Raw genomic sequence first — 13,598 nt, 5'->3', positions numbered from 1 at the left:
GGTTGCTCAGAGGAGCAACGGGCAGGGAATGTCGCGCAATTACTCTGCTCGTTCTTGGGAGGAAAAACAGATTCCGTGAAACAAGTACAAAGGCGCATGTTAGGCTGTGGCAAAGCGAGGAAAAGATTTGTGGCACTTTTAAAGATTCTTAGCACTATAACGACATAAACACTTCAACGAGTTAGATACTTGGAGTACAATCCTGAGATACGAGAATATATACTCTCCTATACATGTGCTTTTCCTATTATTACTTATAGTGATACCATCACAATCACGGGTTCACTCTTTTTCATTTTTTTGGCGCTCCGTCGCATTCACAAGCCTTGTGCCTTGGCTGTTGGTAGTTGCTTTTTGGAATGTAAAGGGATATTCAAATTTTTGATGTACCCCAGATTAGAGCAAAAATAGACACATTCCGATTTTGTAACAAATTTATAGTACTAGTGCCAACTTGGTGTCCAAAGATTCAGAAGGCGCACACACACAATAAACCACGCTTTTTCTATTCAGTGGCGGTCTGGATTTTTGCAATCAAGGCCTGACGTCTAATATACGCTGGGGAGAAGCACGCCTGTGGGTCTCATCTGTTTCAATCATCATCCCTCAGTTTTCCACACACCTCTGTCTAACTTGACATGGGTGCTATAAAAAAAACCTCTGCGACGAATATTTACATTAAACTGAGATTCACCCGTTATTTATTAAACTATGCAAGAGACACCCCCCCCCCGGATGATTATTTTGGGTAGCACACATTGGTTGACTGGAAATCGGAACTCCTCATCTGGGGAGGCGGAGAGAGGGGGGAAAAGCATTTCGGTGCACTGGAGACCGGAAGTGAGTGTATCCCGCGTGGTCGCGGCGAGAGGAACCCGAGGAGGGCGCGAGTATTATGGGGAGGCCCAGCAAAGTGAGGACTAAAGCTGAGGGGTGGCGAGTTACTTGAAAGACTTTGGGAGTTGTTGAATTTGTAGCCAAGCGCAGGTTTTGTGATCAGGGTGGTGAAAATGGAGGATGAGGGTGCCTTGAGAGGCAACGGAGCCTGGGATAGGTGCTGCGGCCGAATTGGTGAATGATAGAAGGACGAAACGGAATTAGAAGTCTTAGAAATTGAAAGCCCAATGAGCGAGAAATAAAGATTTAGAAAACTCAGTATTGGCCTGATGCGAGATTGTTGTAATATATCCACGCTCAAGAAAATGACATGGGTGTGTCCCATTTTGTGAGAAGATAGTTGTTCGTCCTTGATTGAAATCCGCCCTGATTATAAAGTTGCTCTGCTTCTTAATGTGAGGTTCTAAGATATTGTTTCTATACATATTAATGGGACCATTTCACCTATCTTCCCAATTGGCTTATTCTTCCTGATACTTGGGTAATTCCAAACAAATGAACTGCAAATAATACTGTAAAAGTGCTTGGTTTTGAAATAGTTAAAATAAAAATTCCTCGCTGCTCTGATGTTTTTAGGGGAATATTCCGTTATTGGATATTTTAGATAATTTCTTGCCTCTAATCTTTGGTATACAGACATTTGTTAAGAAGAGAGGGGAAAACCAGAGCAAACCTAATAATAGCAGGCTATGGGAAAGTAACCTGAAATAAGAAAGTAGATTTGGTATGGAGGGGGATATTTGTTTTGCGTAACTTGAACCCTACTAGTGTTATTCTTCATTCAATTCATTTTTCCATTTCAGACTAAGAATCAAAAGAAGGAGCGAGCAGCAGCCCAGCATCGATCTCAAGAAGAATATGGCAGTGTGCCTCATTCCTTTGTGTTTCATCGTGGTCATATTGGCAAGAATATACAGCAACTCATCCAGGATGTTCGGCGAGTGATGGAGCCCTATACTGCTACCAACCTCAAGGTGAAATTATTAAATGATGCCATGGAAGGCTACTGTGGTTCATGGAAATAATTGTTTTACAGGTAGTGCTCATTTAACAACCACAATTGGGACTGGGATCTCAATCATTGATATTGGGGTCATTTTCTAAATTCCATATGAACACTTGAAAATAATCTTTCCAAAAGCAAATATTAATTATGTAGATTTATATGTTTATGGAAACTTTATGTGCGCTTTATTCAAGTTATAATTACTAGTGCTTGCATTTTATTTTCAAAGCAGACTATAAAATGAGGTGGGGACAGAGACTGTAAGAAGGAAAACAACTTGGCTAAATATTGTAACCACTCTAATCTTCAGACCATTTTTGCAATGCTATTTACTTCTATTGATGAAGTAAAATTTAAATATATTTTATCCTAGATTTTGTCCCCAAAGCACACCAGACAGTGGAACAACCCTAGTCACTGTTGTGTCTTTTTTAGGCGCAGAAGAAAAATTCTTTGAAAGATTTTGTGGCAATAGCTGGACCTCTGGGTGTGACTCATTTCTTGGTCTTCACAAAAAACCCCACCAGTATCAACATGGTAAGTGATATGTTAAGGAAGTATTCCATTTTAAGAATCTATGACCCTGGTTGTCCATGCTAACTGGTCTAATCTAGACCTCTGTTCAATTATATGTTTTGGGGAAGATTTGGAGCATGTTCTGACCTGGCGCATAGTTTCAGTTTCATGCAATACTATTACATCTTGTTGCCACCCAATGTGAAGAGGAGATATACCTAGAAGATGGCCATCTCCCTGGTTGCATGTGGCAAATCAGCCCTGTTATATGTAGGTAGAAGTAAAATAGGAAAGCTTCACTTGAATCTTGAATCAATCAGGATAAAATTTTGTAGCTTCTGATAAATGAGCAGGAAAAAGACCTCGGAGCTGTGTTTCATGACAAGTATGTACATGTAACAAATTTATTTCTTGTTGAAAAAAAATAATTAAAAATAGAGCTGTTAATATTGTAAAGTCTCCTGCTGGATATTGCAGGCTTGAAATAAGATAGGGGAGTCAAAATGATCAAGAGATAGAGGCACTTGTCTTTGAAGATATATACAATATTCAAGACTTTGGTTTTTAAAAAGGCAAATAAGAGGTGACTTGCGGTAAAAAGAAATTGGCCCTTATTTAATTAAATATACCAAATACAGACTATTTTATTATACTTGTCCATACATAATTTACACCTAGTGTAAAGTAATTTGAAGTCACAAATTACACCAGGTCTTCAGTCCATTGAACTGGGATGCTGCATCACCCACAACTTGGAAGGACTGGTTGTAAATCTCCTTTTTCAGCACTGTCATAACTTTCAACAGTTGCTAAGTGAGCAGTTGGGTGAACTGTTATGTGGAAATATGAGCAGGAAGAATCTTGTGCTTATTTTTCTGCTTTGGGACTTAAGGCATCCAGATGGCAACAGTTGTGAAGAAATAAAATTGTTGAACCAAACAGATACTTAACAATCATTATTTTACATTGTTTGAAGGCATCTGCTTTCACAGTGGTTGAATGTTAAGCTTATTTCTTCCCTGAACCGTTTTTAAATTTCTTTACCCAGTGAATTATCTTAATTCTATCTGCTTACCAGATGCAAATGATGACAATTGTCTAGCTGATTTAATTCTGTGATTCTTACTTCAAAGTAAACGCACTGATGCATCTGTATAAAGAGTGTCCATACCATTGGAAATGAAACAGAAGTAAGAGCTATAAACTATTAATGTTAGGGCCTGCTTTAAGCTGCTGAATCCTGCAATATTAGTACTTAGGAATTAATGCTCTTTCCTGGTGATTTCTCTCTTAGAGACTCCTGCGCCTTCCTGGTGGACCAACACTGACCTTCAGAGTCATTCAGGTACCAAAGGGATTATCTAGAGTGGGATAGGCTGGGTAGAATTTGTCTGGAATTTGTCACGGAAGGAGATGCTAATGCTTACGATTTTAACTGCTTGCTGTTCCTATGGATAGTATGCAGAACTGCAGATGTGTTCCCTAGTGTGTGTGTTCTGTGCTTGGGTGCAGAGTAGTTCTTATTCTCCTCCTCCTCCTCTTCCTTCTGTAACAAAATAATTGAAATTTGAAAGCTTTGTGTATTATTCATATAGAATGACCTTGCATAATTAATTTTCTATAAGTTCTGGCCACTGCCATTATCTGGTTTCTGAGATTTCACAGAGAATAGCCCATATATTTTCAAACCCCCATTTACTAGCATGAAGAATACAGACATTATATAGGTTGTTTTAAATAAAAGCTGAGATTTTGAGGCAGTCCTCGAAATAGAGTCATCCCCTTTGAAAAGAATGTAAGCCTCACTTGTCTGTGTTGTTTGCAACAGTATTCACTCATCAAAGATGTTGTGTCGTCTCTGAAGCGGCATCGGATGCATGAACAACAGTTTACCCATCCTCCTCTCCTAGTGCTGAACAACTTTGGCACTGAGGGCATGCACATCAAGGTCATGGCCACTATGTTCCAGAACATGTTTCCCTCCATCAATGTTCACAAAGTGAGTATATTCAAGCTTGGAGATTGGGAAGCTAATTAGGTGACTAGTTTGCTACTCAGACTCCTCTGGTCTGATTCCTGTCCTTGTGATAACGTTGCTGCCTCAAAATTGAAAGGGATAGAGCTAAATCTGATCCAGGCATAGAGCACTGGTAGATGAAACCTAAATGGTGGCAGAGTTATTTTAAGATACTGTTCAGGTTCTTGGGGATAATTTTGATCCCGATGCAAGTGATGATAGCATATCTTGGATGATAGTTCTTTGTGATTTCCTTCCAAAGTAAACGCACTGATGCATCAATCCTTTATTACCCAGTTTGCTGGATTTTTGGTGTTTCTAACACTGAGTTCTTGTTAACTTTGGAGTGCAAGTTTTATAAATGCAGAAATGGAAGAGAGTTATTTAGTTTCAAATCTTCCTCCTCGGCTTTCAAAGTTGAATGTCACATATATTGTTCAAATATACCTAGTGGCCATCTCTAACTGTGGAAGGGGGAAGGAAGATATAGGTTAAAGCTCATTCCCACTGCCTGGGTTAAATATGATTTTAGTCAACCCAGAAATAAATTTGCTTTTTGAGAACCTGTAGCTGGAAACTGTGGAGATAAGATGCTCCCGGAACATTTTCAAAAATGTTCAGGGAAGAAAACAGAGATTTTCCAAGTTTTCCTCTATTCCCCTCCCTCCCAGAAATATTTAAATCAACGATAGTTTAGAATTGGACATAAGAACTCTTGGACTTGGAAGTTCAATCATTGGGAAGTAGTTTGAGTACTGATTTGTTGGCAGCTGGAAAATCTTAACCTGAGGTTGCTTTTCAAGAAAGGGCGCAATACTGGAAGAAGGAGGACCTGCCTACTATTGAAGAATGGACTTTGAAAGTTTCGAACTTGGCAGAAATGGCTAAAATCTCAGCATATTTCGGGAGAAGGGCGGTATATAAATCAAATAAATAAATAAATAAATAAATATGTGAAAGATCACTCGCAACAGAGATATATAGTGGAATGGAGAAGATGGATTGATTATATTCAGAACAAATAGGGGACTACAAAGTATCATTTAGCATTTGAATAGTTATTAGTTATTGTAATTAGAGGCTATATTATTTTTCTTTTCTATGGCTAAGGAGAGTTAAAGTGCGATAGGGTTTAAAGACTAATTATAGTAATTAGAGTATTTTAGAGTAAGATTGTATGATGTAATACCCTGTATTCGGCTCTGGGAAGTCGGGGGTGGTGTTGGGATGGGAGGGATGGGGAGGGGGTTGGGGTAGATGGGGTATATGTTTCAAAAATGTATTTTAAAACTTTTCAATAAAAAAAAGAAAGAAAGGGCTGGAGCCTTAGTCTGAATCCTCGGGTCTCATCATGGGTGCCCTTCTTTTTCCCTACCTGTCAGGTCAGTTTAAATACCATCAAACGCTGTGTCCTGGTCAACTACAATCCTGACACTCAGATAATGGAATTCCGTCACTAGTAAGTAGGTTTTAATTTCCGCTCCGTGCCACTCTTGCTTCTGATGGTTTGAAATAGACTGCACAGGGATTCTTGATGTGAAATACGTTGTATTCAATGCGCAGAATTCTACGGTGCAGTATGAGTATGCACTCGGGGAGCGGGGAGGAAGGAAATGTTTGCAGAGTATTCAGCACTTTTATGGTATGCTGGAAGCTAAGGGGAATTTATGTGCCTTTTGCTATTTTCATGCTAGCTCTGGGTCCCTGTCCCACACTGGCTCTCCCTAACTTGGTTTGTCCAAATGAATTGGATTCTAATCCCCATCATCCTCAGCCAGCTGAGGGTAGAGGAAGATGGAAGTTAAAGATCAGTGTGTTGGGAAAATGGAGGCAAGGCTTTCCTGCTGTCCACAATGGCTCTATCATGACTACAGATTCCATTGCAGACACAAACAGGGGTTTGTCCAAGCTGGATGCAGATGATGAGAGCATCGCAAACTGAGGTGTCTCTGATTTTATTTTTCAGTAAACGCTCTGATGTGTCCAAGCCGGTTAGAAATGGATTTTTTTTAATGATGGGTGACAGCAGTTTTTTTTTCTGATGAGCTCAGAAATCGTTCCTCTTTTTATCATACAAACCCAGACTTCCCCTAAAAAGTGGTCAAAGCAAAGAAGAAAAGTCATCAAAATATTCATGTTACTAACCAGTGGCTATTCCTTAACATTTAAGACAGTTTACTGAACAATTTAAATAGTAGGTAAAGGGGAAATTAAATACAAAACTGCAAATTTTCAAGCAGTCCTCTAATTGAGCCTCCTGACAGTAAAACATTTAAGCAGTTATAGAAAAAAGGGAACTCTTCAGACTATTTTACATCTAACAAAATAAGTATCTTTCCAAGTTTGTATTATTTTGTTTTGCAATGGTAAAGCATTTAATCATCTTGTTAATTTTTTAATTGTTGGCATGTAATTCAAGAGGAATTGGAACATGCAAGAACCAGGATAAATAAGATGTCTACCCAAAGCTTTGACTACAAAGCTGATTGCAAAAGGAGTAAATTTTAGATGGCTGATGCCAGAAAGGATTCTAATCAATTGGAATAATACAAGATATCGATAGGGTTCAGTGTGGAAGGCAGAGGATTTTGATGAAAGATATAGAGCATTTCTGGGAGAAAGAACACAATATCAACAAGCCAGAAACAGACAGAACAAACAATAGAGCAGGGCTTTTCAACCTTTTCACTCATTGTACCGCTTTTAGGATATGACAACATCCGAGTACCACCAGTCGCCTAGCAAGGTGTCAAAAACTTGATGATCAAAAAAAAAAAGGAAAAAAGTGATGAAGTACAGGTAGTCCTCGACTTACAACAGTTCGCTTAGTGACTGTTTGAAGTTACAATGGCACTGAAAAAAGTGCCTCCCAAGCCACAGCCAAGCAAGACACATGCCTGCCCGCCCGGTGGCGCTCTTCCTCCTGTCCTAGGTTTTCATTGTTGTGAGCATTTCTGTTGAGGATTGGCAGCGGGGGTGGGGTGGGGTGTTTGGTTTTTATTCCCCCCATCTGCTGGGTGGTTGTAGCAGATTTTGGTCACTTCACATGACCCTGGGGCACTGTGACCGTCATAAATATGAATCAGTTGCCAAGCATCTGAATGTAAATCACAAGACCCTGGAGATGCTGCAACATTCCTGTTGATCAGCGCTTCTTCTGGGCTCAGAAGCGCCAGGATCAGCACCGAGCTCCAGCTGGAGCCTGGCACTGATCCTGGCGCTTCTGCTGAGCCCTGACAGCCCCGAAGAAGCGCTGATCCTGGCGCTTCCGCTGAGCCCTGACAGCCCCAAAGAAGCGCTGATCCTGGCGCTTCCGCTGAGCCCTGACAGCCCTGCAGCTCCAGCCATCTCTCGCTCAGGCTTGTGTGGTGCTTCCACCGGTTCAGCTCATTCCCCTCCCCCGCTACCACTTTTCTAGGATGGTCGTGTACCACCTGCCAGGTGCCAATGTACCACTGGTGGTACTGTACCACTGGTTGAAAAGCCCTGCAATAGAGGAAACAACTACACAAATGGAAGAAGAAAAAGAGAAGATGAATCAAGAAGATGAGGGAACAGTAAGAGCAGAGGATTACGAGATCAACAAGACCTAAATTTAAGTAAATCAAAACAGAGAAGGAAAATGGATTTATTTTTCAGTGAATATAAACGGATTGAATTCCCCATCAAAAAGAAAAAGAATTTTCAAACAACTATAGAAATTAAAACATTGATATAATTTGTTTGCAAGAGACACATAAAAAAACATAAATTTTTGGAAAATCCAAAATTTGGAAAACTACACACCAGTCTTCTTTTTCTGAGCGGGGCCTTTATTTTACACTAACATTGAGAACCATAGCAGTTAGAAAACAGTTGGAGCGGTTCATTCAATGAAGTCAGGGTTCAAAGAGCTATATAGGTCCACTTAACGGCTGAAGGGTCTTGTTTATTTCAGAGTTTGTGTATAAATTGTTTCTTGTTAATATGAGGACAAGAATAGACCTTCCTGACGTACTATCTCTTGTCTTGCATAAGGCTGGTAATTAGACCATTAATTTAAATATTGACTGTCTTCCGCAGTCTTGTACACTAGACTAGATTGTTGGATTATAAGTCCCAGAATTTCCAGACGGCATGGCTGTTAGCAATTGTAGAGCTCTAATCATGATTCTCAAGCTCCTTGGCCAGAAGAATGGTCTTTCTCGGGCCTGATACCATGGTACCTTCCCTTGGAGAGATGCCAGGGCTTGAACCAGGGCTACCTCTCCTCCTCCTGTTCCCCCCCCTGCCGCCGCCTCAACAAAATTGTAATGAAATGTGCTTTTTTTCCTGATGAAATCTGCTGACACCTATCCTGTATTTTGTAGCAGCCTGAAAGTAGTGCCAGTGGGCATGAGCAAAGGGTTGAAGAAGCTCCTGCAAGAGAGATTTCCTAACATGAACCGCCTGGATGACATCAGTGAATTGTTGGTCAGGTGAGAGAGCTGGGGTGGGGGGGGTGTACTGTCTTCCTGCTCCTTCCACCTAGAATTTAGCTTTCTTTTGAATCCTGGGGGGAATTCTGCAGAGGTGTGAGAAAGGGAGGTGATTTGAACTCAGGGCTGGGGTTGTGTCTTCATTTTACAGTATGTGCACTCTGTTGGTCAACCTATCCTACCCCAGCATAGTGCCCCTCCATAGTCCAGTCAGCACCATGCTAACCGAGATTGGTGGGGTTTGTAGTCCAATACATCAGAGTGGGAATTATTTTCAGTGCTGATGATAGTCATGCTAGAAAGAACAAAAATGTGTTGTTTCATTGCCCTGACCTGCAGAGACATCAATCTCTCTGAGAGCGAAGCTGAGCAAGATGGCAGTCACAATATCACGGAGCTGCCTCAGGCCTACGCTGGTCGTGGGAACATGAAGGCCCAGCAGAGTGCAGTCCGACTCACTGAGGTCAGTCAGGAATGTTGTCCTTGAGAGTTGGGTGGGAGTGTTAAAAGATTGGAAATGCTTTACGGACTTTTCACTGAAAATAGAAAAGAGTGAAGGGACAATAAATGGATGTGACTGGAAAAAAAAGAGTAAGTAATAAGCTGAAGGGATTTTTTCTTTTGTAAAATCAAAGAGGGACGATGAGTTTGTTTTATAACTGTTGAAAAAAAGGTCACACTGCTTAGTTTTTCTGATTCTTGCTTATTTTCTTTTTTAAGTTTTGCTCTTTGTTTTTTTTTTCTTTACATTAGTCTTTTACTTATGTAAACAGTCTTAGTGATTCTACTAAAAAAAAGTTGGGTGAACATGGATGTAGCATAGGGGCTAGATAGAGCAGAAAACCGAGCTCTTCTGAATCTCTAGCTCATCTGCTCTGATCATCTGGCTTTGGAATGGGCCCCCCATACAGCCTTTCTTCCTTTCTGCTCAAGATGCCTGAATTTGAATTTCTTTGTGTCCAGATTGGCCCTCGGATGACCTTGCAGCTCATCAAGGTGGAAGAAGGACTAGGTCAAGGCAATGTACTCTACCATAGCTTCAGTAAGTATTGTGGCTCTTCTGTTTTAATTCTTCTTGTGTTGGGGAGCAGAACCAAGAATATTGCTGGAGGCATGTTCAAGAACATCTCTCCTATGGTGGTGTACTCTATGACTTAGAGGATAATTAGTGTGATTAGTGCAGTTGCTCTTCCAGTACTGTTGCAAACATTTCTCCCTTTTTGCAAGATTCAACTGGAACAGAAAGTTTTTGGGAGATCAGTGTTGTGCTTTGGAGGAGCTGATGAATGTACATCATGGACTTGTTTTAAGAAACCTTGGATGACTAGCCTTGGAGGTTTGCACTTTTCAAACGTGTGCGCACGAGAGAGAACTGGACCCACTGGCTATGAACACCTCAACTACCTCTCGCATCCCTCGATCTAATAACTTGGGCGTCCAAAACATTCAAGGCCAAATTCAGTGTCGTAGCCCCCTTGCACTTTGTAGTTTAAAACAGGTCCATTGTTTGATCACTTCCAACTTGAAGTGAAAAGAGCCTTGGTGGAGCAGTGGGCTAATGCCTCCTTAAGTAACACCAGCTGCCTGCAATTAGTGCAGGTTCGCATCCCACCAGGCTCAAGGTTGACTCAGCCTTCCATCCTTCCGAGGTAGGTAAAATGAGGACCCAGATTGTTGGGGGCAATTAAGCTGACTTTGTAATAATGCCGCTTGGGGTGTGTGTGAAAGCCCTAATAAGCAGGCATATACATAGAATGAAGGCTATTGATGTGTGCTTAGATTGTAAGCCGCCCTGAGTCTTCGGAGAAGGGCAGGATATAAATGGGATTAAAAATTTTTTTAAAGGGTTGTAAAGTTCCAGGCAGATCCCGTTGGGGTGTGGATGTTGTGGATCTAAGGCACAGCTAGTTTCATGCAAGTACATTCATCGAATCCTAGAGTTGGACAGAGTGATTTAGGCCATCAAGACCAGCTCGCAGTGCTCAGTGCAGGCATCCCGATTAGACAATCCCAGACAAATCATTTCTAACATCTGCTTGTATATAGGTACTGAAGGGTGTGTGTGTGTGTGTGTGTGTGTGTGTGTGTGTGTGTGTGTGTTCCACTGCCACCTTTCTGGCTGGTTGGTTCCTTTGTTGAGCTACTCTATAAAGAACATTTGCTGTGTCATTTCCAGACTGGGCAAATAAAACACTTCCTGAAACACTAGAGAGCTGCTTTTAGTCATTATAATGAATTAGATAAATGAATGATCTACCATTGCAAGCTAGCTCCCTGTCTTCCTATAAATTGATCTGTCTTTCAGCAGTCAAAACATTTCTGAGACTTCACTCAGTTTATTGCTCATCATGGCAGATGGGTTTTACCTGTCCCTTGGTTGCCTCGAGGCTTGCATAAGTGAACGAAGGGGGAAGCTATCAGCCTGACCTTAGTGGCTCTTCTTCCCTGGGCAATTTCCCATTGGGTAATCTCCTGTGCCTTCTCCCAGTTCACAAGACCGAAGAAGAGATCCAAGAAGCCTTGGCCAGAAAAGAAGAAAAACTGAAGCTCAAGGCTCAACGGCGCCAAAAGCAAGAGGCAGATGTGGCCCACAAAAAAACACTGAAGCAAGCTCATCGGTAAGGGTTGGGAAGAAACGGGCACTCAAGCCAGGAAAGCTGCTCTTCCAGGCATTTGTTTCAGCACGGGGGGGGGGGGAAGTGGGAGTGGTGAACGTCCCTTTGGGTTGAGAAGATTGGCCCGGGGCACTCGTGGAAATTATCCTTGGCCACAGGAAGAAGAGTCTGGCAGGGATGAAGAGGAAGACGGAGCAAGCGGTAGGGGAAGACAGCGATGCTGAGGACCCTGGAATGCAGGAGCAGCAAAACGTAGACGAGCCCTCTGACGACGATGTAGAATATTACCGCCAGGAAGTTGGGGAGGAGCCAGATGAAGGTCAGTGCCTACTTAGTAGCCTTTTAAAGTAGAACAATTGGGTGGTGCAGGAGGGAGAATTTGGGGAGGAGCCAGATTTTCCAACAACCCCATAGGAGGGTTTCCTCTTTGTTCTCATAATGCTACAAGCTGTGTCTTTTCTGAAGCTGTTTTTCCTCTTTCTGGGTGGGCTGTGGCTTCCTACTTCCTACTTCTTTAAAAAAAAGTGTTGAGAGTCTAAAAATGACTCTTCTTCACTGCTGTGTTTACTGCGTTCCGCTCTTTCTAGATCTGTTCCCACAAAGCAGAAAGAGGAAACGGAGGCTCAGCCAATCCACCACACCCAAGAAAAAATGCAAATACGTGCATTCAGTGCAAGATCAGAGTCAAGAGCGTATGGGGGCCAAAGCAACAATGAAACACAAGAAGGCTTCCCGGCCTGGTCAGCAGAGGCAGCCACAGAGAGACACTCCTCAACACCGACAGGGGAAGAAGTTGAGCCAGCAGCAGAGGAATACAAGGCAGTACAGGAGGCCACGGAATGTAAAGCAGAAGCAACCCCAGGCTGCAAGACAGCCAAGAGGCAAAAGACAGACAGGCATTAGGCCTCTGGGATCACGATGGCAGGGAAAATCTAGACTGGGGCAGAAGCAGGCCTTCAAAGGAAAAAGCAGTTTCCGAAAAGCAGGGCATTCAAGGAAGCAAAAATCAGCATAACGTCCTGAGCCTCTTGCATGGTCTTTGTGATGTACTGGTGGTTTTATAAAATATATATTGACTTCCCTAATCTGCCTCCTCTTCTTTTTTGGGTTGGACCTATACATGCTGTGGTGTGGGATGGGTTGGAAGTGTCTTTAACAGCTGGAAAGGGCAGTTGATCAAAGTTTTTTTTTAAGAGGACTTGCGCTTCGGAAGGAGATGAAATAAGGAATAGATGGCCATTTCTTTTGAGGATTAAAATTTTTCTACTGCGATGCAGAAGGTTTCTGAAAAAAGTAAGTTTTTATTTGATAATGTAGAACAAAAATGGCAAAGAAGGATATACCTATGACTGCTGATTTTATCGGCAGGATTTTTTTTCCTTTAGCAATAATAATAACTCAACTTTTAAACTCTGGTTCTCCCGCAAAGGTTTTCAAAAGATAGCAAATATATTTGGCTTCTTTGTGGGCAGCTGCAGCTCTTCAGAGGCTATAAAAAGAATAATTTGCTAAACTTACTCGTCCAAAATGTAGGGGCAGGTTTACGGAAATACATCCTAGTTGTATTCAAGGTTAAATCTGTGGAAGAAAATACAAGTAGTCCTTGACTTAACAGCCATTCGCCTGAAAAAAATGACTTGCAACCATTTTTCACACTTTTAACATGGTCACCTGATCAAAATTTGGATGCTTGGCAGCTGACTCACGAGCATTGCAGTGTCTTGGGGTCATGTGATCACATTTTGCAACCTGACAAAGTCTGGGGAAACTCGCAGCTGCTACTAACTTAATCACTGCGTGATTTATTTAACAACTCTGGCAAAGAAGGGGGCAAATCTCAACAATGGTCTTGCAGCAGAAATTTTTGGCTCAATTGTCATAAATTGAACACTACCTATATAATGATATATTTATTTTTGGTCAGTGTTTACTGATGATTGGACAATGTTCCTACAGTTTTCTTAGCAAGATTTGGAAGTGGTTTACTGTTTCCTCTTTCCTAGGCTGAGAGAGAGATTGGCTGGCTCAAAGCCATCCTGTTGGCTTTGTGCCTAACGTGGGACTAGAACTCACAATTGCCTAGTTTATAG

General features: G+C 41.7%; 1 protein-coding gene across 1 annotated transcript; it reads left to right on the top strand.

The window, feature by feature from the left end:
• Nucleotides 1–827: 827 nt before the first annotated feature.
• On the top strand, nt 828–12,593 carry PPAN (peter pan homolog). Its single transcript, XM_081320344.1, has 12 exons — nt 828–913; nt 1,701–1,871; nt 2,339–2,440; nt 3,714–3,764; nt 4,248–4,418; nt 5,819–5,895; nt 8,786–8,893; nt 9,233–9,356; nt 9,857–9,935; nt 11,382–11,511; nt 11,667–11,827; nt 12,096–12,593. Exons 1-12 carry the CDS (start codon nt 896–898, stop codon nt 12,521–12,523), a joined length of 1,620 nt encoding a protein of 539 aa, XP_081176470.1. The 5' UTR covers nt 828–895; the 3' UTR covers nt 12,524–12,593.
• Nucleotides 12,594–13,598: the final 1,005 nt, after the last annotated feature.

The sequence above is a fragment of the Vipera berus genome (assembly GCF_964194415.1).
Source record: "Vipera berus genome assembly, chromosome: 2".
Classification (NCBI taxonomy): domain Eukaryota; kingdom Metazoa; phylum Chordata; class Lepidosauria; order Squamata; family Viperidae; genus Vipera; species Vipera berus.
This window is presented reverse-complemented; position numbering and strand designations above follow the sequence as displayed.